Genomic DNA, 25,867 nt, shown 5'->3' on the forward strand with positions numbered 1-25,867 from the left:
GAGGGGAGAGACAGCGCCTGGCCGCGGAGGTGGGCGGCGGGCGGGCGGGGTGTCCCAGAGCCGAGCCCGGGACGGGCATTACCCAAAAGGCGGAAAAAAAAAAACGAAGGAGTAATTAAAGTCGCCGCTGCCGCGCGCGGTCCCACCCTCCCCACCGGCCGGCTCCTCTGGCAGACGGGAGGGGACAGCAGAGACGGGCTGCCGCGGAGACACGCCGCCGCCTCCACCTCCTCCGGCTCCTCGCACTCGCTCCCTCGCCCGCCGTAGCAACACCGACGGCGGCGGATCCCCCTTTCCCGCGCAGCCCCGCGCACCATGGCCCCCGCAGCCCCCCGCCTCGTCCTCGGCCTCCTGGTGAGTGAGGGAGAGAAGGTAGTGGGTGGGTGGGAGGGCGCCGGGGTGAGCGCAGGGCTCCGGCCGCTCACTCACCTGGCCGCGCCGCCGCGCCTGCCCTCCGCGCTGTGACTGCTCCACTTGCGGGTGTGCAGCGCCAGGACAGACTTCTGAGCTGGTGGTCTCTGCCGGGCTCTTTATTCCAAACCAGCTTTCCCCTCGGCGCGGTCCTTGCCGCGGTCGCGGAGCAGCGCGGAGGCTGTGCGGCCCCGGGGCGCACCTCGGGGGTCTTCGGCGCAGGGAGGAAACCGGCGGGTTGCGGCGTTCGCGGCGTTCGCTTTGGGACAGGTCGGGTCGGGTGGCTTTTGGACCGTGAGGTTACGCGACGGGCACACGCTCGGGTCGCTGCGGCTGGTTATTCGTAGAAAAAAATTAAACCGCGGTTGGTTTTATTTAGATGTCCCCCCTCTGCCTCTCCCCACCCCGTTGTCCTTTTTCCATGGGAAGGATTGTGCCACAGTGGGGAGCGTGCTGAGCTCCTCGGGAAGAGTTAGCTGTGCATCGAACAATTTCAGCGATTTCCTTTACCTTCAGTTTATTGTACTTGTGCATAATTACCAGCTCTGGAAAGGCCATTGCCGGGGAAAGCCGGGGAGTTTTCTCGCTCGTTTTCTTTTTTTTTCTTTTTAACCTACAGTGGATGAATAAAAGTGATTTTTCTTTTTTTTCTTACCCTCTTTCCTCCCTATTATCATTCTATTCGCAAAAAGTGGGCAGGTGATCATTTGAGCCTGTGAAAGAAAAATACTTGGTAGTGGTGAAGCACTGAATTTATTAGTTTTATATTAATTACGTATGTATATTTTAATGAAAGTGTTGCTATTCCAGACACTATGCATGCCTGCCTTTGCAAGGATATTAATAGCAAAACCCGAAGAAATGCAAGCAACTTTACTCATATATTTAATAAAAAAAAAAAAATTCTCCTGTTAAGCAGAAAAAAAAAACACCCAAAGAAAAAAAATTCTGAGGTGTCTTCTTTGTGTAAAGGACATCACAGCTTCTTTTTACCTGATGTTTCCTTATGTCTTTATGTCCGTGAATAACTACCACTTACTTTTGTTTAACTTATTGTTCTTTGTGCTGACATCAGACTGAACTTGGCATTACTATTTCAAAATTAAATGTCATTGATTCTTAAAATATTTTAGAACAGTGTAATAAGATATGATTTCAATAACTTAAAAGTCGCTCAGGAGAGAGTGTTTTATTAAGTGCCTATTACTAAGGAAAGTGCCTACTAATACATAAGCAGAGATGTTTATTTGTATATACACATATTTTTATATCTGCATATATACATATCTATAAGGAACTGTATGAAGAGCTCTTACGGTGCAGACACAGCATATATTGTTTTTAGCTGATCACAGTTTTTCTAAAGGTTCCTAATGTCTTAAAGTGTTTAAAGTATTTTATTTATTTAATTTATTCAAAACATTTATTCAAATGTTTTCTTAATAAGCATCACAATTAATTTTCAGAATTTCAATTAGCTATTTACTCCTTTATACCTTTAATCCCAAAGGAATGTGCAAAATAAAAATTGTTTTTCTTTTTTGCTAGACTTTCATCCTGAAAGAATAAATGCACAAAAAAGGGTGGATAGATGTATTTAAATTCCTCTATGTGATTTTTGGATTACAATTTTAAACATAGGGATAGAAACTAGGCAAAATATTTACACATATGATCTGAGATCAGGACTCACTTGCTCTCTGCTGAGGAAAATGTTTGTACCTCTGTGTGATTCTTTTTAGAAAAAGGTCTGGTTATCTACTACTCATTTGAATTTTGAGGAGGACCCCATTTTGTAACTGGTTATATGGGAGTGGACTGCTGTAATACTTGACGTTTTATGTCATATCTAATTGCTGAAGCTAGATTTAATTAGTTTGTTGAGAATGTACTTTGAAGATGCAAAGTGATATGTAAGTGCAAGTGTCGTCATGTGGTTTTAATAAGACGTTTGTCCCTTTAATGTTCAGCATCACCAGAGTTCTACCAAACTGAGTGTTGATGGATTAAACTTAATACTTAGAGACCTTGGATCTAAATTGGCCAGGAATACTGTTGGAGGGAGTGCACGGGGAAGCTGTGTTTTATCTTTTCTCTACTAAAGGTGAAATTTTCTAGTTAAAAGAAACTCTTGGTGTTAATGTCGGTGCTGCAGTGATTTTAGAAAAAAAACTGAACACAAACCATGGACAAATCCAGGAGCAGTAGTCAGACCTTGTTTCCAGTTTGAAACTTTATATGCTATGCTGCACAGTACTCAGTTTTTTTAGCAAGGAGTGCTTTCTGTGCTGTTTGACTTGTTTGTCTTAACAAACTCAACTTTAGTGTCTAGTTATTATTCAAAATATCACGTAATTATGTGGGGTTTTTTTCCTGATTTCTTAATTTGTTTTCTAGGTACTGAGTTTGTGCTGTGAAGCTTGCAAGAAAGTAATTTTTCATGTTCCTTCTGAACTAGAGGCTGACACATTAGTTGGCAGAGGTGAGAAACTGTGAGATGCCCATCTTAACAACACAACATTGCACCTTTGCTGGAGATGCTATGAACAGTGGAGGAGACTTTTTTAATGGAATGAATGGATGACTGGACAGCCAGTTAAACAGCTGGATCAGCCTTTTTGTGAAGGATACGCCCTGTGTTTGTTACGGATTTGAACACTGGCTCTGTACATCCACTTGACTTTTGCGTAAACAGCTATTGTTAGGTTATGGTATTTATCCTAAAACTAGAATGCCAGAGTTTAATGTTTTCAAAATGTGGAGTCTAAGGCTTAGTATTCAAATAAGTGGCTTGGTATTTCGAGGCGCACCCCTCACCCACAGTCATATGAAGAAGACAGTAAGTCATTTGGACAATGGAAAAGATAAAAAAAGAAGACAAAACCCACATAACCAGGCACCAAGAAGCTGTTGCTCTGTGAAACGTGGATGTGACTGCTCAGCAGTGCTGGAGCATTCAGGGCATACAAGGGGATGTGTTGCAGAGGTGTCCTGCATCGTATCTGACTGGAGAATGCTCCTGTCTGACTGGTCGGTCTGTCTTGATTTAGAGCAGTGTACAGGTGACTGAGAGGAATAGGAGAGACCAGAAAACACCCCACTCTTTTTTTTTTTTTCAGACCAGTCTTTGAAAGGCAGCTTTAAAAGGTGTGGCATAGGAACTGCTACAGGGTTCTGTTGTGCCTGAGACTGAGTTTGAGGATTCAGAGGTGCCCTTTATGAGTCCTACCACAACAGAGGAATATGCTGCAACTCTGCAATCTTAATCCACATTCCTACAGAAGGATAATATATAAATAATAAGTGGATTGGTAGTTCATCACAATGCAAGTGCTCAGAAAATCTAGCTGTATAGTGGAAATTCATTGACCTTATTTTTAAATTTTTAAATGAAGAAGCTTGCTATAGCTGTGTGAATTCTCATAGACTTCAACATTTCTCTGTGTAAATAAACTTGGATTTATATAAAAATAAAACTTCATGTTATTGCACTGCTTTGAAATAAATTGCATAGCATTCAACTGAAACTTTTTTTTTCACCCAAACATTTAACAAAACCATTATAGCTCAAATGACATTACTTAAACATTTATTGAGAAGTATTTTGCATTTATACAAGGACTATATCTTGACAGTGAAATCAGTCAGGATTTTCCTGGTTGTTGTAAGATTTTTTGATACTTTTAACTTAGATCAGAGGCTTTAAAAAAAATGCCACAAAGCTATAGCTAACTGAACGTAGTGTTGACTCATATAACGATCAGAAAAAAAAATCTTCAGTCTGGTATTTTTGAAAATGCAGTGATGTAATATGCAGCAGTATGAAACACATTTCAGTAAGGCAGTGCTATTCTTTTCAATACTGCATTTTCACTGTACAGGTGAAAAAGGACAGGAGTCACTGCTACAGTACCATAGAAAGTGTAGCAAATATTTATTTAAACAGATAAAGGTCAAACTTAAGAGAAAGAAGAAATCATATCATATTTAAAATTATGCTTCACATCTGTCCTTGCAGTTTTGAAAGAGAAATGGAATATAGTTTATTGAAAATATCATCTGCATATATGGGATGAAATTCTGAATCTACTCTGGGAATTTTGCAATCAGCCTTGATAGAGTAGTGTCCCACCCACTATGATAACATTGAAGAAGTATTGAAAAGTTCTGATTTGGAGAACATGACACTGAGATCTCTTGTACTCAACAAGGATCATTTGTCTGGAGTTTGGTCTCTGGCTTCCATCTTTTTCAAGGTGCCAAATCATTCTTGCTTAGTGCTGTGGTCCTATTGCAATTCATTGGAAGTATCCTGATTTTTCTCCAACTGTAATGCTGAATTACTTGCTGGTAAACCAAGTTTATTGCAGCGTGTAAGAATTTATTTTAGCCACAAGTGATAGCAAATGCAGTGAAAAATATCTTGGAAGTATGCTAAAATTACCTGGTACTTTCTATAAACCTGGGATTCTATCACATACATATTAAAAATTTGCTAATAGGTTGTTCTAGAGTTAGTCTTTATCTCTCCCATCTGTCTGCCTCATAATTTAAAGGCCTTTGTCCTCCCAAGGCTATTAAATCACACAGTACCAGTCAGTGCTTTCCTCCTGAGGGCGAAACTTCCAAGATGTAATGTCTCCATTGGGTATTTGCATTAATTAATCGTGTTCACTGATATTGTAGGGCATGGAGCACAAGGCAACTGTAATGGCTACTGATCAATAATGGACATGTCTACAATGTTTTTTGCATTTAAATGTATTAATTCATCTCCGATGCTTCAGTACTTTTACCAATGTAATAGTGTTTTGTTGAGAGATATCCATAATGCACCGATGTTTTTTCGGAGCCACTTGTGAACACAAGGGTGGAAATTAATGTAAACTGGGTCAAATCTGAGTGCATACATGGGTTCTAGAATCTGTATTTGTGGTGCTTAAATACTGAATGAACAAATACTTGAAGACTGTGTCAGTAAATGTAATTTTTACATTTTAATTTACATGGGGCACGTTTTGTTGTTTTATGAGGATGTTATTTTTTTTGTGTTTGAGTTATTGTCCATTTTTCTTGTAGTTGATTTGAAAGAATGCCTTCAGTCTGCAGAGTTTATCAGTACCACTGATGGGAACTTCAAGATTCTAGAGGATGGTTCTGTGTACACAACATCTGCTCTTTCTTTGTCTGCTGAGAAAAAAACTTTTACCATATTACTTAAAGACATTCAAGAACAAGTTGAAAAGAAAATATATGTTAGCTTAGTGGAAGAAGAAAAGAAGGTGAGCTTCTGATTTCAAGATACCTTACTTATTTGAAATTCTGTTTCACAGAGTACAGTTTCATGCTGAGTAACTGTAGTTGACTTTTGGAATTCAAATAATAGGGCAAAATACTGGAACAGAGTATAATTTTATTTAGCAGATGTTGATTACTGGGTTTCTTAAGTCAGCAGATTGCTTTTCTCAAAGGGGAGATACTAGCAAGTAGCTTAATCAGGAATGTCAGGAATCTTAAAAGCCATGTTTGAGGAATTAAAGCAGATTTTATTCATGCAAAGTATTACAGCAAATGAAAAAACTTGGAATACTATCATAGATATAATCAAAAATTAAGACCTTGGAAAAAAAAAAAGGATCAGTAGGAGGACTGCAACGGGGGGGGGGGCAAGATGGAGACACAAGACGGCAGTTAAACAAAAATATACATGGTTAAGAATAAATGGATATATTCTTATCTGTCTTTTTATCTCCGAGACCCAGACACAGAAGACCAGGCATGCTAGAGATACAGTTCTCAAGCGAACCAAAAGAAGGTGGGGCCCTATTCCATCTGTTATGATAGAGAACTCACTGGGACCTTTTCCTCTACAAATTCAGCAGGTACATTTTATACAACCTCCAATTTTATGTCCCAAGCTAGTTTTTTATGTGACTTTGATGATGAAGAAGAAAATGAACTGTCTTGTGTTCCCTACTGATGTTCCTGCTATTACTCCTCTGTCTTGTTCTGTCCTGTTCATTGTATGTCTCATGGTCTTGTAGCTGAGTAACTTGTGATCATAGTTGTTGGAGCAAACTGGAATTGTGCAAGAGTTGAAAAAAAGGAGAGCAGCATACTATCAAAGAGAGCTCTTTTGTCCTGGAAATCAGTGAAGTGTATAATTACAAAAAAAACCACCAACAAACAACCCTCCACTAAACGTTGCCCAGAAAGAGGTTTTGTAAACACAGACTGGGGTAAATTTTAGCTGCATGTCTTCATCCTTTCTGGAGCTTGAGGTGTATACCTTCAGCCTTGAAGACTGAATATGGCCTGTGTTATTTGGAACAGTACTTACTGGAAGAAAACAAGTAGGCGTGAAAGAGAAATGAAAGAACTGAAGTTATCATAGATCTATCTAGCCTTCTCTAGATTACAGAGTGGCTGGGAGCAGATGTGTAGAGACAAGTGTAATAACAGAGTCTGTGCAGAGCAATCATTCTTCTAATCTTACCTTCCTAACTTCTGGCATCCAGTAGGTAAGGAAAGTATTTTTGTAGAAGAGTATTTATAAATAGATAACTAATGTTACCTCCTTAGTGCTTGTAATGAGATGCAGAGAAACTGTCTGAATTGGCATATGTCTGGACTATACTCTAGGTTGTCTTCCTTCCTCCTCTCCTTTCTCTGCTTCCTCCACTTTTTCTTCTCTAGTTGCAAACCAGCTCATTGTCAATGAATGCAATAAAAGTAAAATCTCTTGATCAAGACAAGGATGTACCTCGTATATGCAGTATTCTAGAGAGATTAGATTTCAAAAATATTTTTTTTTGCATACTGTCATTTCTTTAATTGTTTGATAGTTCTAAACATTTATGAGTTTTATGAATTAACTCCCCTTCTCATGTACACACATTATAAAGGAAGGCAGTTACATGGCAGACTGTTCTCCTATTCTGTGAAATTTAAGCTGCTACGGAAGTAAATCAAGTTTGGTGGTTTTTTTTTTAAGAATTCCTGTTTGTGCTAAACGTGATAATGAAAAGGGGGAAATGTATTAAAATGATCCTGCTGGTTTTCCTTGGGCTTAAAAACATCTTCTTATAGGTCCAGTCAGACACAGCTCAGAACTACACAATTTATTATTCTGCAAGTGGACCAGGAATTGATCAAGATCCAAAGGGTTTATTTTACATAGAAAGAGAAACTGGAAATATCTTTGCTACTCGTGCAGTAGACCGGGAACAATATCCAAGCTTTCAGGTACAGGCCTAAGTTGTGTAAATATGATTACTTTTTTTTTTTCTTTCTGTCATGCATTTATTTGACAGCTGGGTTACAGGGGAAACTAGCAGCAGACAAGATATGGAATCAGCTCTTTGTTCTGAGTAATATCCTTGGTGTTGAAGAGATGAAATCAGTGACCAAAATAGCTGGTCATCTAGACTTTGAGAATAGTTTTGCTTTTCACTGCTTAGACTAATTACAGCATAAAGGTAGTGGGCTATTCGGTTTACATCACTTTTAGGAAGAGTTTTTAAGGGGAGGTTGAAAAGGTCTACAAAACCCAAAATGATTATAAACACTAGACAGCTGTGGTTTTTTGTCTCTCTCAAGCTGTTCAGTTCTGATATTTTGTTAGCAAGGTACACTGCTCTCTCTACTGGCTGAGAAGTGTAAGAAGGCAATTAGTAGAAACCCCTTCTAGTTAGGTAATTTCGCTGCATTTTATTGGATTATGTTATAATGGGCAAATTGCTGTCACTCTTGGTTTTGCTTTAAATAGCAATATTTGTGTATAAATTCTGGAAATGCTGAGATTGCCTCATAAACACTCGGAAAAAAATGTGTTCAAGAGATTTGGAAAAAGTCTTTGATAGAGTTGGGGGGATGTCAGGAAGAAAGTGATTCAAATATTTGTAGTGTGAGGAATGGAAAGGGGGAAGATTAGAAGCATTTAAAGGTTTTGTGTTGCTGTCACTCTAAGATACCTGTCACTTTCCCTTCCATGTGTCTGAAGAGCCTGGTCTTGAAAAGGGTATGCTGTTCACATTGTATTTTATTTTATTGGCTCTTTCATTGAAGTAAAAGTGTAATAGTACTGCCTGTTGCTTAAGCACTGAATTTACATCCTCCAGATCATTTGCTTTGCAACCACTCCAGATGGTTATTCACCAGAAGTACCACTTGTGCATACAATCAGGATAGAAGATGATAATGATAATGCTCCATATTTTACACAAGATCTGTTTGAGTTTTGTGTCCCTGAAAATTCCAAGCCTGGTAAGAATTGTTTTAAATCTGTGAACACACCACTACTCAGCCTTTTAATGAATTTCAATGAGATTTCCTGAGAAGTATTTTGTTACAGCAGAGACTGAATTTGCAAAAAGCAGCTCAAGATTTCTTAATTATTAGAAATTCCAAAATGTCATCTCCATCATAGTGAAAAATATTGTTAAAAGAAATTTTTAAAAACTGAGATGATTCAGTGTTCTGAAATGGTGTAAGAATTTCAGAACATTATTATTTTTATTTTATACAAAAAATCTGTTTCCCTGAAAAGTTTTTAGAAGTTTCCTAAATAACTAAAAAGACGGTATTCTAAGGTGTAAAATGCCTTTGGTTAAGCTTGCAGCATTTGTGCAAGCTAATGAACTAAGGTGAGACTTTTCCTGGGAGAGGTGGAGAAAGTCTTGCTTCTGCCCATAGCTATAAAAGGCTGGCATTTGCCTGTTACTGGCTTCATGTGTCTGTGTAACAGGCAACAAAAGCAGGGAGAAGAAAGGTGGACCCCAGACAATAAGGAATGTGGAAGCCATGGTTTGCCATTCCTCGCCCATCTCCTAGGGTAGGGCTGTAGGGTGGGGAAAGTCTAACTTGCTTCACAAAAAAGGAAACAAAGTGTCTTCCCCGTCACCCCAAAAAACCACTTGCATTTCGTTCTCTGAGCTGCTTTACTTCTTACTGTGTGAGTTACTGATTTAAAGTGAAGTTCCAAAACCAGTGGGGCTATGGGGAGGAGGTATAGCAGTGTTCGTGTGATGCGGTAGTGCAGTTTGAATTAGGTCAGAAAGCTCCTGAACCTCCTCGTCCATCCCCTGGCAACACCTTTTCAACTGTTTTAGAGATGCTCAATTAGAAGTCACTGTCAAAAACACTAACTGAAATGTAAACTTTCAGTGTTTCTTTGGATTGTTCTTTCTGACAGCTGCAATAATCACAACTTTGTCTAAGAAGGCAAAAAAATACCCGGAGGGTTAAATTAGATAATTTTACACTAATACTGTTTTTTTACTGCTATTTACTGTGTTTTAAGTATTATTTTAATTTATAGCTAAATGACCAAGTAGCTATTTTCATGTGTTTAAAACAGAAATACGTGTTCAAATAGTTTTTTTTTATTATATGCAGATTTTTCTGGAACTAAAAATTCCTGTATTGTGTTTACAGGTGTTGTTGTTGGACAAGTGACTGCAGAGGACAGAGATGAGCCTTATACTCTGCATACTACCTTGAAATACCGCATTGTGTCACAAAATCCACCAATTACTCCAGCATTTTCTTTACATGGTGACACCGGTGTCATTTCTGTATTGCTACCGCAGCTGGACAGAGAGGTGATCTTTCCTGAAGCCTCTTTAATGTCTTATCTAGTGCACAGAGATAGCTTCTTAACCCCTCTCTGCTCTGCCCTTGTGAGACCCCACCTGGAGTACTGAATCCAGCTCTGGGGTCCTCAGCACAGGAAGGACATGGACCTGTTAGAGCAGGTCCAGAGGAGGGCCATGGAGATGACTGGAGAGCTGGAGCAGCTCTTCTAAGAAGACAGGCCTGGGGAAGAGAAAACTCTGGGAGACGTCATTGCAGCCTTTTATTACTTAAAGGGGAGCTTATGAGAAAGGAGAGTGACTTTTTCCATGGGCAGACAGTGATGGGACAAGGGGAAATGGTTTTAAACTAAAAGGAGAAATTTAGGTTAGAGGTTAGGAAGAAATTCTTTACTCAGAAGGTAGAGAGACAACTGGAATAGGTTGCTCAGAGAGGTTGTGGATGCCCTATCCCTGGAGGTGTTCAAGGCCAGGTTTTACAGTGCCCTGAGCAAACTGATCTAGTGAGTGGAATCTCATGGTATGGGCAGATTGGAACTAGATGATCTCTATGGTCCTTTCCAACCCAAGCCTTTCTATGGTTCTATGAATTGCTTGCATGAGAACCACCGTATACAGCTTCTGTTACCCACTTTTGTTACCCTCTCTAAGGAGCTTCTGAAGCTTTTCAGAGACCTGTAATTAGTCCAGAGATTTCTGCATAGATCTACCGTATTCTATCTAACCTTGGCAGGGGACTTCCCATGGCTCTACTGTTTGACCTATGGATTTTTGCTCTTTCTGTGTCCATGAATCCTGTAAGCCACTCTTTCCTCCTAGTTAAGTTCCATTTGCTCTGCCTCTTGCTTCCTTACAGAGATGAACCAGTTTCTCTGGAAGTAGTCACTTATCCTATATTCGACAGAAATATCTCCAGTATTTGAAACCTAAACAATAATATAACATTTCCTAAAATTAGGGTGCCAGCCATTTATTCTTATCAACTAGCTTTTGAGCAAATAAAATACAGGATTTCTTTTTTTTTTTAGAATGTCATGTGAGAGATTTTTTACACTAGAAAAAACTAACAGGCGCGTGTAATTCAGAATAATATTTCTTGCATAAGACAGTCATTCTAGAAAAGAACATTGCTACAGGCATATCTTTTCTGAAGATAAAAAGAGTTACTTTATGACATATTTATGTTGTTTTGTTTCATGGCTAAAAATCCACATAAACAGCATGTTGCAAAATTTGCACTTGCAGGTACAGTGCTCAACTTTTTTAGCAAGAGAAAAATGCAGTGATCAGAAGCATCACTGTGACTACTAAAGCTGTCACTAAAGCTCAACTTTTTTAGCAAGAGAAAAATGCAGTGATCAGAAGCATCACTGTGACTACTAAAGAAGCTGTCACAGTGACTACTTGAGGGAAGGAGGGGAGGATTGAAAAATTAGTCCACTCCGTATCTTTTAAAGATAAACTTATGAAATTGAACAGGAGATTTCTTTCCTGCACCAGAGAAAATGAATGGTGCTTCCAGGCGTTCAGAACTGGAGTCACTGTCTTGATTTACAAACTCCCTCATTTTGTGCTTCATCTATCTTACTGTGTTGTGTCCTGTCCCCTGCTCCTCTGCCTGCACCATTTCCCCTCCCCGGTCCTCTTTTCTGTGGTTGTTCAGGTACTAGTAAGGCTAAAAAAAGCTTTCTGCTGTTGACTTGTTGACTCAAGTCAGTGATTTAAGTGAGCTGCTTATCAGAGAGCCCCGGGAACTGATAAGGACACTGACTCCTTCAATGCCAGACCTTGCCAAATGGCAGGCATTGCCTTATCATGTATAGCCCAAACAGAGGCTTGATTGCAGCACTGTTTTTGTTCATCCTTAGTGAAACAAGGGGCATACATTGAAACGCATTACCTCCTGGCAACCTAAGGGAGTACTCTTGCTTCAAAGGAAAGACATAAATAGCAGGTGAAGGTGCCTCATCTGTATTTTCCAAAACTTCAGGTTTTGGAAAATAATGCTGACATTGTGAGAAGCTTTATTTGATACAGGATATATCCTGCATGTTGCCCACAGATACTGAACTCAGTGCTGCTTAGCCACCGAAAAGTATTTTGCTGCTTAGCCACCGAAAAGTATTTTGCTGCTTTTCCTTTTGGAACTATATGGTAGAAAGCCCCAAAGCTAATTGCCTCATTTTGTTGGGGAGTGCTGAATTAAGAGCAGAGTTGTGGAGCAGGGGTGAAATATTTAGTTCTACTCTTGTATGTAACTATGCGATTAAAAAAGTGAGCATGTCAAACTTCTGTATGCTTTTATTTTTCTTTTCAGCTCGTTCCCAGTTACACTTTGTTAGTTGAAGTGAGAGATATGGCAGGTCAACCTTTTGGTTTGTGCACTACAGGAACAGTGGTTGTAAAAATCGAAGATACAAATGACAATGCACCATCCTTTAAACAGATACAAGTAAGTGCATAAATGAATTGTCAGTATAATGATTAAAAAGAAAAAAGGACTATTTTCATCCCCTTTCTAATTCCCTGATGGACTGTCCTTCAGATGAAGCCTAATGCCCTAAGACAGTTAATGCCAATACAGATGTTTCAGAATCCCCTGTTGGTTGTTGTGCTGTTTGGTAATTAGACCTATTGGTATATGAGTTGTTTTGAGTCATTTACCGCATGCATATTGGGAGAAAGCAGATGTGACTCTTTCATTCACTTCTCCTGCAGTGCATGGTTTTAGAAATCCCATAATTTAACCAATTTTTTGTGGAGGAAAAACAGATTAACTCCTAAGCATTGTCATGACTGCATTACCATTTGACCAGCTTTTGGCTACTTCTGTGTTGCAAATGAAAACGCACTTGTCAGTGAAGTAGATGCAAGGATTTTCACTGAGATTCTTGTGATTTTCCAACATATTTTTTTCTTCTACAGAAGTATTTAAGCCACTTCTTGTTCACTAATAGCTATAACTCAGCCTTATGGCTTTGCTTATTCCTGCCATCTGTATGATTCAGGACAGAGAGAATGTCTCAAAAACCATGTTCATAGCTCAAATACCACAGGAGATTTTGTAATATGAAATTTATGAAAAATAATTCATTATTCCTGAGGAATACATGTACTTTACCTTTTGCCTTCACTACTGTAGAATATCATCAGTAATATTAATTGATATTTTTTCTCTTATTTGCTCTTCTTGACCTCGTAGAGAATAACAAAGCTCTTTAAAAAGATAAAAATAAGAAAAGCCCTTTTATCCTTTGCCATCTAAGTAGAGAAGATGTATTTCATCCTTCTTGGCTTTCCTTCAAGTTCTTGTGGTTAGTTTGGATATATATATATGTGTGTGTGTGTGTATATATATATATGTATATATGTGTATATATATATGTGTGTGTATATATATATGTGTATATATATATATATTTTTTTTTTTAATTTGCCCAATGCTCTTTCTAATTCTCAGCTTGATCATGTTGTATGTAAATTAGAATCTATAGCTTGTGTAAGTGAGGGGAACTGTGCTAATTTACCTTTCCTGGAAGAAGAATTCTAGAATTAATTATGTCAATGACAGTTTGAGTGTATGAAGAAGCTGAGATTTCAACTGTGCTAGCAGGAAAGGGTTACTGTTTGACCTAGGGTGTAAGGGAGGAGTGGGGAAGATACGATAATGCATGAAAACAAAACAAATCATTATAGCACCTTGGTAAATTGACCCCTTGGGTTTAAGTAGTGTTATTTAAATATGGTGTTCTTCAGTCCTCCATCATGGAACAGTATTCTCTGATTTAAATTATTTTTTTTTTTTGATATTCCAAGTATGAAACGCGAGTGGAGGAAAACAGAGTGAATGTAGAAGTACTGAGAGTCTCTGTTGTTGATCTTGATGAACCTGGTTCACCTGGCTCAGGAGCAGTGTATGAAATTATAAGAGGAAATGATGATCAGGCCTTTGAAATTACAACAGACAAAAACACAAACGAAGGAATACTATGTGTTGTCAAGGTAAGTAAAAGCTAGAGGGAAAATTTATGTTTCTTCAGGTTTTACTTTTAATAATATAGGAATCATTTTTATTCAAAGAATGTCTGTAACTGTAAGGTTTATCAGACTTCTGAGCTGAACACTCTTCTAGAGCAGATTACACACAGCGATTGAGGCTTGTGTATGGTACATAACCCGCAAAGTTCGCCTTCCAGACTACTCCTCAATTTTGTGTGCTCAGAATCCAAGGAATTTCCTCTAGTTTGTCATTTCAGAAGAGCTTGGTGCTTTTGCCTTGTTCCACAGTTGTTATTTAGACTTAGGGATGTAATTTGAGGAATGCTTCGTGGCTGTTTTTTTTAACAGAGACAGGAGAGTGGCAAAGGAGGGGAAGGTTGAGCACCTTCTCCAGTCTTGTTCTCTCTTGGAGTTGAATTAAACTTATTATGTCAGCATAAAACTCTCCAGATTTTATTTTGCAGTGTAGTGACTTCTGGTTTGCTTTTCTGGGGTGTGAGAGAGTACACATACGCTATTTTGTGTATTAGTTTAGTTACTTGTTATACCCAGTACTTTACAGATGTGAGGTAAAAGATCCATGGCATCTGTGCTCCAGCACATCCCTTTGCCTTTTCATGCCTCTTTTTCATCATCTGTTAAAACTGCTGTAAGAGGTAACTTCTCAGGAGCAGAGAATATTAATGTTAAAATTTGAAGATGTGAGTTATAGAGGTAGAGATGCCAGTAATATTTTTTTTAGTTATTTATTATGGGTATTTTTACCAGTAATCATTAGAACTTTTTCTTAAGCTCTGTCCCTGGTATATGAAGACAGTTGAAATTTCTTATCTTTATTGTAATGCTGTAGTAGAGTAGAGAGTATTGTGACTTCTGGATAAAATTAGCTCTATTAAAAGCATATGATGACCTTGGAGAAAAATGGTAGGTCTGAAGAATAAATGGTAGCTACTTACTGTCAACCCTGTAGATTCAGATGTATTTGTAGGTACTGGGAGGAAGTGTGATTGACTAGTGGTGGAAAGGAAATGTATGTAAGCTAAAATAATGGCCAGCTAGATATGGAAGAGGAAAATACCCCACCACATCTAATTGTTTTCTCAGTTCTACTAGTAATTCAGTAACAGAATATTCATATAAAATTTGGCAGGGGTGCTGCTTGTCATATTAGGGGTATTTCCTCAGGCTCTTTTCTTTGACTAACTTAGAACTTAACATTTTTTTTCAAAAAATCGTGTCCCTTTACTGTGTCTCAAAATGGATGTTCAAGAAGGATAGCTGGTTTCTTTTGTAAATAAGCGTGGTACGGTTTTATCTATTTAATAATTCAGCAGTGAAAGCAATACCAAGTTTTGTATTTGTTTGAAGGAAAAAAAACAACACCCCACCTTTGTTACAGGGACTGGACTATGAAAGTGCCAAGCAAAGGGTCCTTGTCATTGGAGTCAACAACGAGGCACCCTATCTGCTGGCACCACATTCACAACAACTTTCCCAGAGCACCTGCTCTGTTACAGTGCACGTCCTGGATGTGGATGAGGGACCAGTGTTTAAACCATGTCTGTTGCGCTTAGATGTTAAAGAATGTGAAGATATTGGGACGGCTATTGGGAGATATGTAGCAGAAGATCCAGAAACTGGAAATAGTGAAGGCATAAGGTATGAAACAACTTTACCTACTAGTTTTTTTGGAGTACAGCATGAGTGGGATACAGGAAAGGGGAAAAAGTTGTTGGTGCTGTATATATGTGTGTGCACCTGCACACCTGTGAGAGTGTATATGAATATGTGTATCTAAATATTTATGTCTGTACATATGCGTGTGTATGTATGTTTGGGATCTTTAACAAGACAAATTATTCTTGACAGATACCGGATACCACCTGGACAATGTAATTGGATCAACATAGATGACAAATCGGGTGAAGTCAGAACTGTTAAAGTCTTGGACCGAGACATAGGAGAAATGAGACGAGGCCAATGCAATATCACAGTCCTTGCAATAGACAGAAGTGAGTACTAAGTGTTGTTGGCATTCTTTGTGGTCTGTAACAGATGTTTATGAGCAAATTTAGTGTGGGGACAACTGTAGTGGTTCCGACTAATGGCCCGCCTAGTCCATTGTTGTGTCTTTGGGATAGCTCCATCAAATGCTTAGGGAATATAACACAGCAGAGAAAGCCTTTATAAAATCAGGGCAAATTCTCAGTGTTTTGGAAAGTTATCTGTCCCCATTTAAAATCCTCTAGTAATTTTAAATTGAGAGATTTTCCTGTGGATTGTATTCTTCTATTCCTCGACTGTTGTTTTTTAAGTGATAGCACCTGGCAGCTGTGAACTTGTCAACAGGGAAAGTTGAGAAAACTTTTTGAAAAGAAATTGTTGACATTGCAGCTAAAAATTCTATGTCCCAGTTTGCTATTAAATATAAATAATATGAATTTAAATTGTTTAGAATTTCTGTTGTTTATAAAGATGATATATGAATCTGCAATCAATTGTTTCTAGAGAAAGGATTAAAAAGTAGTCTTGATGTAATTTCACTGGAATGCATATACATGCATTGAGCATTTGTGTATTGAAAAAAAATGTAATTAGGAGGAAGAGCTCATTCAATTCTTGCACGTAGATTTTGGTGGCAGTGCCACTGATGAACTCTGCTACTGCATGGTGACTTAGAGGGTAGAGGACAGAAAGAAGCCCCACTGTTTCTTAAAGTGTTTGTATTCCCAGAAGAGGTGAGAGCAATGAAAGTGTAATTTATTTTCTCTTTCCAGAAGTTAAAAGGCTGGAGATCTTCACTTTTTGCTTTTTACTCTGATTGTCTTAGTGTCCTTTACTCCTGGTTTATGGGCTCTTCCGCCTCTATTCCTCCTGTTAGAACGCCATGTATTCCCACAGGGATACACATGGTCAACAAAATACATTGTCTGCACATGCAGAATATTGAGATTTGGGAGCTGTTGATTTTTCTGCATCCAGCCAAGCAAAGAGAAGCAGCCAAGAGAGAGCCCTCTCTCTGGCTAAATCAGCAGTTGCTTTCCACCTTACTTCTAAACTTCGATATTACAGTTGATGATATTTTATTGTGAAAGTTTGGACTAGAAATTAATAAGCAAATGTTAGAAGTAGGTGCTGAAACTAGTTATTTTTGTCTCACAGATGGTAAAACAGGCACTGGAACGATTCAGGTTTGCATCGTGCCTGGGAACAAGAATTTCCCACGAATCGCTCAAACAGACTATATAATGTGCAGAGACAGAGAACCAATCTGCCTTACTGCACAGGATGATGATGAGGCTCCTTACAGCACACCCTTTGTGTATCGCATAACTGACCGTAACTTGGCTTCCATGTGGAAGATAAATGCACAAAACGGTACGTTAAGACTTGTTCTCCTCCTTTAGCTATAGGTTAAAAGGTGCTGAAAGTATAAATCCTTCCACGATGTAGTTTTTTTGTCACCACATTTAATCTAGCTTTAAACTAATGCGGATCTGGTAGCAGTATAGCTGCAACAGAAGGGAAGATTGTGGTTACGGTCATATTTGTGACAACTGAGTTGCAGGTATTGTTGACACTAGATCTGCTTTTGTCATTTTTTTTACAGATAATTGTGCATATCTTTCACCAAAGGGTGATATTCCATTTGGAATTTATGATATTCCTGTAAGTGTGATGGATAACGGAGGAAAGGTAGGAGAGTCCACTGTAAGAGTTAACTTCTGTGATTGTGTTACCCCAACCGAATGCGATGGCAGGAGCCGTCAGCTTTCTGGTGGAAATGTTACTCTTGGTCTCTGGGCCATCCTTGCAATGATCTTAGGATCGCTGTTATTGCTGCGTAAGTACACTTTTTTTTAAACACAAAATGCAAACCACTTAATTTTTAAAATCAGCTTAGAGAAACTGATTCAAATTTAATTAAAACATTTTTTATTTTGACAATTGTGTAGCTCTCATCACTGATTTAATGTACCTGCTCTATTTGTGTCAGTATCACAGGCTTCTTGCTCTCATCTTGTGCTGTAGTTACTCTGGCTTTTTGTTTATTCATTTAAGTATATTTTGTGTAAGATGTTCTGTATGTTTATGCTGTTGAGGCCAAAAATCCTGCATTCAGCACTTGAGCCAAAAGAGGATGGTATTATAGTGCTTATCAGGTCAAGCAAAGTTTGTGAGTTCTAGAAATATATCTGTTTCTAGAAATGCTGAAATCAATTTCCTAGAGCATTTTGTGATCTTTCTTGTGTTGTGAATTAAAACGTGGAATATCTGAGACATTGGATTTCACAAAGGATTTTGCAAGAGCCCGTATTATCATAGAATCATAGAATATGCTGAGTTGGAAGGGACCCATCAGGATCATTGAGGCCCTGTGTAGGACACCCCAAGAATTCCCATATTCCTGAGAGTGTAGTTCCAAATGCTTCTTGTACTCAAGACAGGCTTGGTGTTGTGACCACTTCCTTGAGAAGCCTGTTCCAGTGCTCAGCCACCCTTTGGGTGAAAAACGTTTTCAGGGTATCCAGCCTAAACCTTCCCTGATTCAGCTTCATGGGGTTTTCTCAAGTCCTATCACTGGTCATGAGATTGAAGAGATCTTTACCTGCCCCTCCAATTCCTCTCATGAGGAAGTTGTAGACTGGGATGAGGTCTCCCCTCAGTCTCCTCTTCTGCAAGCTGAACAGACCAAATGACCTCAGTCTCTCCTCATACGGCTTCCTCTCAAGGCTGTCTTTGTTGCCCTCCTTTGGACACTCTTTAATAGCTTTGTATCTTTTTTACATTGTGGTGCCCCAAACTGCACACAATATTCAAGGTGAGGCTGCATCAGAGCAGAGCAGAGCAGGACAACCCCCTCCCTTGACTGGCTGATGATGATGTGCCTGCTGCCCCCCAGGACAGGGTTGGCCCTCTTGGCTGCCAGGGCACTGCTGACTCATATTTAACTTGCCATCGACCAGGACCCCCAGGTCCCTTTCCGTGGTACTGCTTTCCAGCCTCTCATTCCCCAGTCTGTATGAACATGTGGGGTTGCCCCATCCCACATGCAGAAATGTTGAAGGACAGGTTGAATACTTCCAAAGCAGACTAAAACCTTAAATATATGTTGTGCTACTGGAGTTGCCCAAAACCTAAAAGATTCTGAGAAGGGTAATATTGCTGTTAACCAGTGAGATAGTGACAGTGATATGCAAAAGAAAAACCAGATAATTTTTTTTTTACCAGAATCAGATATAACATCCTTTAAAATCACAGAGGACATGTTACAGTAACTAGTATTTCAGAGTTTGCATTGGTTTGGTTTTTTTTTTCTTACCTCTTTCTTCTCTGTGCTTTTCTGGTAGTAATTAAACTGTCCTGCTCCTGTTGAATCTCAGCAAGCTGTTCTTACTCAGGTAGATAGAAGACTGGGACCTGGACATGTTGTGAAAGCTAGATAGATCAATGTTTTATCTCAACAGGGCAGGTACCCAAATTTGTGATATAGCCCGAAGGTAGAATTTTCAGATGTGGGAACTCTCAGTAGAGGAACTGTGTGAAATGTCAGCTACCTTTCTGTCATTGCCTCTTGACTGCATCCCTTTTAAATGGATCCTTTATTTTGTTGGCTAGGTTTTACCCTGTGTATCCTGTACTCAGTGCTGTCATGGATGTCTTCTGTCCATCTGTCAGCATCAGGAAGCAAACTACCAGAATCACTGGTGCAGATCTTGCTGACAGCTGATGCTACAGAAGCTAAATTAGCTTGAAAGTGGCTCTTGGCCAGTTTTCACAGAAATTTTTGTTTTCAGACATCAGATTGCTCAGTGGGCAGTTAGGCAGAACTGTTCTGTTCCTTTGGGCTTCTTTATTTTTAAGCTAACAATTTGAAAAGTGAAGAAAAAAGAATGGTTCTCTGCATGAAGGGTGTTAGTTGTACATGATTCTTTTATGCAGAGTCATTTCTGGGTGAGTCTTCATGACAACAAAAAGTAGTATTATAGGAGGAATAAAATGAATGCGAGGAATTAAATAAGATTGTTCTGTAACATAATGCTGGAGGCCCTCCAGGATTCTGCTGACCTTTTGTGTGAAACAGAAGTTTCTGGTATTGAGACCTTTAGCTTACATATTAGTTCCTTATGATATAATTTGACATCTGCATATTCACAGATGAAAAACGTCTTATGTACAACCTTGTTGTAGGCATAAGACATGATTTTTCACCTGGATTTGGTCTAAAGTTTTTGTTACTGTGAAATTGTGAAGTCACAATGCTTTCATAAAGGATACTTGCCTTTCTTTTGGGAAACCAAGATGTGTTTTAGAAGAACGAAATAGTTCAACAAGGCAGTGAAAACTCTATATACTTTTTGAAAAAAATGTGTATATATACAGCTTTGTATATGGGCATTTTCGGAAATTAATTATTTTTTAAAGAATTAATGCTTTGATGCTTAGGCATCTAAAATTCACTATGCAATGTAAATAGATACCATAATGAGGTGAAGGTTATAGTATTATTTCCTTTCCATAGTAATCCTGATCACAATTTGTGGCTGCTGTGGCCGTGGAGTAATGCACAGACAGGTGACTGATGATTGTGCCAATCACAATTTAATCATTTCAAACACAGAAGCTCCAGGTGAAGAGGTGATGGTAAGTTGTCTGTTTGCTTCAATGTAGAAGCTTGTAATTAAGATGTCCGAAGCATTGCAATTTAAGAACAGGACCATATGCAAGTGAGTGATTTGGTAAAGGAATTAAGCAGTCAATGCAGGGATCATTAAATGCACATCGTCGTTTAACAAGAATTTGAAAATTCTTACTTTAGGCAGACTTGGTAGTACTATACATTTAAACATACCTTGTAGTTGTTAGCCTAACTTAAATTCTTCCAGATCTTAAGTGTTTGGTAGGAAGTTTCAGGTGAACCTTTTAACTACTTCAGTCACTTTCCACTATGAGATTAGATGGAAACTTGCTGTTTTGCTTATGTTGAATAGTGTTTATGGCAAAACATTATTGTTTTTCCTTGGAGAAGGATTTTTAAATTTAGAAGGTAGCTGTTGTAAATTGCAGGTACAATTTCTGACCTTCTCCTAAAAAATGACCCCAAATACAGTTGATTTCATGAACTGTCCCTGTTCATGAAATTTTTTTCTTCCTTTTTGGCATTTCAGTCTGCCATGAACATCGTTTGGTCAAGGACTGTGTTTGTACACAAGAACTTAGCTCTTCAGACTCTTCCTCTTTTCTGTTGTTCCCCACCTCCTGACATTGTCCTCCCTAAGAAAAGGAGATAAGTTTAAAACCAGTAGTTTACTTCATGTCGAAACCCAAGAAACCCTAAGAGTGCCAAGTGTCAAATTTTCTGTTGCCTATGAAGCATAATGTAATGCTATTATAAGCTAGTATATGGATTATAGCACATTTCACTGAGATTAAAACTCAGGTTTTGGATCTCATATCATATTTAAATGCAGATTTTCCCTCTTCCCCCTTGTCATTGTATCCTTTCCAAAGAGGAATTACTGACCTTTTTATGCTAAGTACTAAGGATAGCCTTTTATTCAAAATATCACAGTGCAGAGATGGAGACTTCTTAATTTTCAATTTTGACTGGTTTTGATTGCTGTTTTGACTTTTGAGTTGAAAAAAAAAGGAGGAAAATGTATCCCCACTATTGTCTTTTTTTTTTTTTGTTAGGATCAAAATATAATTCCTCTACAAAATACATGTGATCAAGGAGGGTATGGAGTGAAAACAGGAGATCAGCAAACATTTGAAGTGGTAAAAGGAAGAGGGCATACCTTGGAATCAGTCAAGGGAGGTGGACACCAGACTTTGGGATCAGTTAAAGAAGGAGGAGGACAGACTATGATGGACACATGTAGATACTCCTACTCAGAATGGCATAATTTCACACATCCTCGTTTAGGCGAAGTAAGTAGTCTGAAACGGATTTATTTTTTGAAGTGTAGGTTATGGTCAATATATACAGACTTTTCAAGGAAGAGATGTAATTGTTCTAGAAAGGTGGCTTTCTGGTTTTGGTTTCATTTAATTTTTCCTCTCCTTTGCTCGTCTGCATCCCCTTTGGAATACCACCCTTTCAAGAAGTCATCCTTGACATATTTCAGACATTACTGTAAAATACTTTCTTTTCTTGGCTTAAACTATAGGCAGTGTGCTATTTTTCATTTTGAATATTTAATAATTTAGAATAATTACTGAAGCTTTTGTGAGTTTTTCTGGGAATGTGTTTGCTTTTATTCTAACTGCTTGCTTTATACTAATTTAAACCTCATGCTTACCTTAGCAATGGAGCAGGAATGAATGTACAGCATTAGAAATGCAGTCATTCCATGCCTTGGAGATCAAAAAACTCTTCACTACTTGCCTAACTAGTTATGTGTAAATCAGTTGTTTAATTTCGAGTGGATTTTAGTGGCTTGACAGGTTATTTAAACAGGTTCTTCCTCTTTTATTGTACATACATGACTAGTAGAAATGATTTCTTTATTAAATACTTATATTTTGTAGTCTTAATGATATAGACCAATCATGTGCATTTTTTGTATGTAGGAATCCATTAGAGGACACACTCTGATTAAAAATTAATCAATGAAAGGTAAATCAAAAAGAAATTATTTTTATGCAATATGTTTAGGATAACAATTTAAGAAAATAATAAGATATGTTCTCTTCCTATCCAGAAGGTGCACCTATGCAGACAGGATGAAGAACAGAAGCATTCTGAAGATTATCTCCTTTCATATAACTATGAAGGAAAAGGATCCTTGGCTGGCTCTGTAGGCTGCTGCAGTGATCAGCATGAGGAAGAGGCACTTGACTTCTTAGATCAGTTGGAACCCAAGTTTAGGACATTAGCAGAAACATGCATAAAAAGATAAATGTGCCTTTCACAGTGCTGAAAAAAACCTGTAAATAAGTGGCTGTCGTACTTTTGTGATATTAGGTATTTTTGAATTGACGGGGGAAGAGGTTTATAAAAATTTATATAGACTGGTGAGAGTGTAAGTAACTCTTGCTTTAAATTTACATTTTCTTATACTGGACACATTCCATCAAAATAAGAGACTCAAAATATTTTGTCTTTAGGTTAATATAGTAATGCTAGTTCCTACTTAGATGACATTTTGCATTCTTTGTGATTACTTAAAATGCAAACTTGGTGTTCTTTTAATTAATTGTTCAGCTTCAAAGTTTTACTATATTTGGCTTTGGAGAAGGAAAGCTTTTTAACTCACTGTTTCTTTGTTTTCTTTTAATTTTATAGAAATGAAGCAAGAACTTTATTGGAGGATATCAAATTCCTTGTTAATTTTTAACTTATATGAACTGAGATACAAAATATTTTTTCATTTTGGACATAATACTCATAAATATATTAGAAAACTTTACATTTTGGTTGAAAATTAAATATATATATATTGTATATATGTAAAATAATATTCAAAAATATATTTTTCTCCTAATGGGTTACCACCCATCAAACTTGCTATCCTAAGGGATTTATGGCATCACCACATAGGGTATCAGCATTGTATGCAAGTATGTATTTTTCTTTTAGAGAAATAAAAGATTAAAAAAAAAATCACAAAATAGAGGTAACTATCATATTTCAAATGAACGCAAAACAAATCTCATGTTTACTTCACCTAAGTTTGTACCTCAGTTTTTTGTGAGTTTTGACATAGTATCATTGCAGAAAAATGATGACCATTGCTGAGAGTTTTGTCCAGTGTAGCTACGACTACCTTTCCATTTGCCCTGTTATGGACTTCATTAACTGTTTCTTTTTGTAAGCAGAACTTGACAGAAGATGCAGCTCAAATGGATTGAGCATATTATCCATTAATAATGTGCTTTAGAATATCTTTTTATTGAGATGCAAAATTACACTGGGATAAACTGTCTGTTTTGAGTGTAATATGTGGTAGTTGTAGAGGTGAGCATTTACAAACATCTCTGGCAGAAATCATCTGAATCCCATTTCTTATTTTACTAGATTAAGCATACATATACACTATATATACATATATATATACACACACACAAAAGTCTGAATTACCTTTGGCAGATGACAGTAGTGGGACCTGAATGCTGTCGTAAGCAGCAGGTAGAATTTCACCTCTGCTTCCCAGATTTTAAATGTTTCTTTTTTTTTTTTTTTTAATATTTGCACTCCTGGTTAAGTAATTTGTCCTCTGCACTCTGGGAATTCTGTTGTGCCTTAAAAGAACATCTCAGTGCCTATGAGAAACTTGTGCAATTACTTATTTCTGTTGCTCTAATTCTGCTTTTAGGATTTGCTCTGTAAACATATGCCTTAGGGATATTTTTAAATATTTACTATAGCTAATGATCTGTAAAAGGAATAATTACTAACAGCCAAGAGTCATGATGCTCTAAATCTCAGTTGCTGCTGACTTACAGTGGTTGCAGTTCATTCCACACAAATTATGGTCAGTGAAAACCCATAATAATATAAAAACTTACCAGTGTTATAAAATAGTACTTTCAAAACCTTATGTTTCACACTGTAAATGGGTTTCAGTGTATTTCTGGTAAGAACTGGCTGTGGTTAAGAACTTCATAGACCAATGCTCAATGTATTTTAGTGCATCATTTGAAAGTGGTAATGAATTCATTCTGAACTAGGTACACTGCCAGTGACAAGAGTGACAGTCATCAGCAGCAAAATACTAGATGAAAACCATAGTGTTATGAACTTACTTTATTAGTGCTAACACTACTCTTCTGAACACTGCTCTTCTTTATCACTAACATAAACATTTTTTTCTGTACGTGGACAGTCAGATCTGTGACTGATGTAAGTCAAGATTGCTCTGCTGATGCCAGTGAAGCTATGCTGACTTTATGCCAGGTGAAGATCTGTCCCCTGGTGATTATCTTGCTGCTTTATGTCCTGCATCTTTATGTTTAGTTATTGGCTATACACTTTTTAAGGTAATATTAATGTCTCCCCCTTCCTCTCTTAATGTTTGCTGGTGTTTTTGTTTGTTTGTTTTTTTTAAATTATATAAAAATCCTATGGTTCAGAAGGACCTAGGATGAATAACAGACTGCACTCTTTTGAAAATTACTTGGAGGATGGTGTAGAGGAGCCTCTGGGAGGATGGTTTCTTTCCTCATGAAATATAATAGTAATACCGTGCTAAAAGAACAGACCAAATTTTTATGAGCTGAAACTGAATTGGCATTGGCTGTTTTAAGTGGATGGTTGCTAACTTACCACCCTGGAATTAAAATAATAAATTATTTAAATCAGAGTAATGTTTTTCTAATCTAATTTGCCTTAAAAATGTTTTTGTTCTTTTTTACATTTCAACAAACATAGATAATTAGTTACTTAAATTTTTCTCCATTTTTAAACAAAGTAGAAATCTGAAATCACTTCTACTTGTTTGGCTCTTTGAAAAATTAAGCTTCTGAATTGAACCAGCTATTTCTGTAAAACGAAGAGTAGAAATGAGATGCTTTAAAAAATGAATTGTAGAATGTTATTTTCATTGTATCTTCTAAATATGTGAATGGGAACTTTGTATAAAGCATTAAAGTTTACAGATACCAAGTACCAGATAACATTTGTGTAAAGCTTACAAATGGAATATGTTAAAATGTATAATTCACTTGTTGTTACTGTCTTGAACCGCCTTAAAAATTGTGATTTCTTCTCTTCAACTAGGTAATTTGCAAACTACCTAGCAGTGTCAAAATTGTCTTAACATCATATTTTTAGGTATATTTTGTACAACAGTGAGTAATAAATTTTTTTCAAAATAAAAGGATCTTCTACAAAAACTGTTCATTTCTTGTACATGAACCAG

General features: G+C 37.7%; 1 protein-coding gene across 3 annotated transcripts; it reads left to right on the forward strand.

The window, feature by feature from the left end:
* Positions 1-25,867, forward strand: LOC108506594 (desmocollin-2-like). Of its 3 annotated transcripts, none has more exons than XM_017833780.1 (16): positions 1-354; positions 2,809-2,893; positions 5,491-5,693; positions 6,168-6,293; positions 7,501-7,656; positions 8,532-8,676; positions 9,847-10,013; positions 12,322-12,456; positions 13,821-14,006; positions 15,403-15,662; positions 15,873-16,015; positions 17,166-17,381; positions 17,614-17,847; positions 20,527-20,648; positions 21,699-21,935; positions 22,709-25,867. In XM_017833780.1, exons 1-16 carry the CDS (start codon positions 316-318, stop codon positions 22,904-22,906), a joined length of 2,652 nt encoding a protein of 883 aa, XP_017689269.1. In that variant the 5' UTR covers positions 1-315; the 3' UTR covers positions 22,907-25,867. The 3 variants fall into 3 exon arrangements, with proteins under 3 accessions (XP_017689269.1, XP_017689277.1, XP_017689285.1); XM_017833788.1 differs by having other exon boundaries at positions 6,174-6,293; XM_017833796.1 differs by lacking the exon at positions 17,166-17,381.

This window comes from Lepidothrix coronata, unplaced genomic scaffold (genome assembly GCF_001604755.1).
Source record: "Lepidothrix coronata isolate B3197 unplaced genomic scaffold, Lepidothrix_coronata-1.0 Scaffold6, whole genome shotgun sequence".
NCBI classification, from domain to species: domain Eukaryota; kingdom Metazoa; phylum Chordata; class Aves; order Passeriformes; family Pipridae; genus Lepidothrix; species Lepidothrix coronata.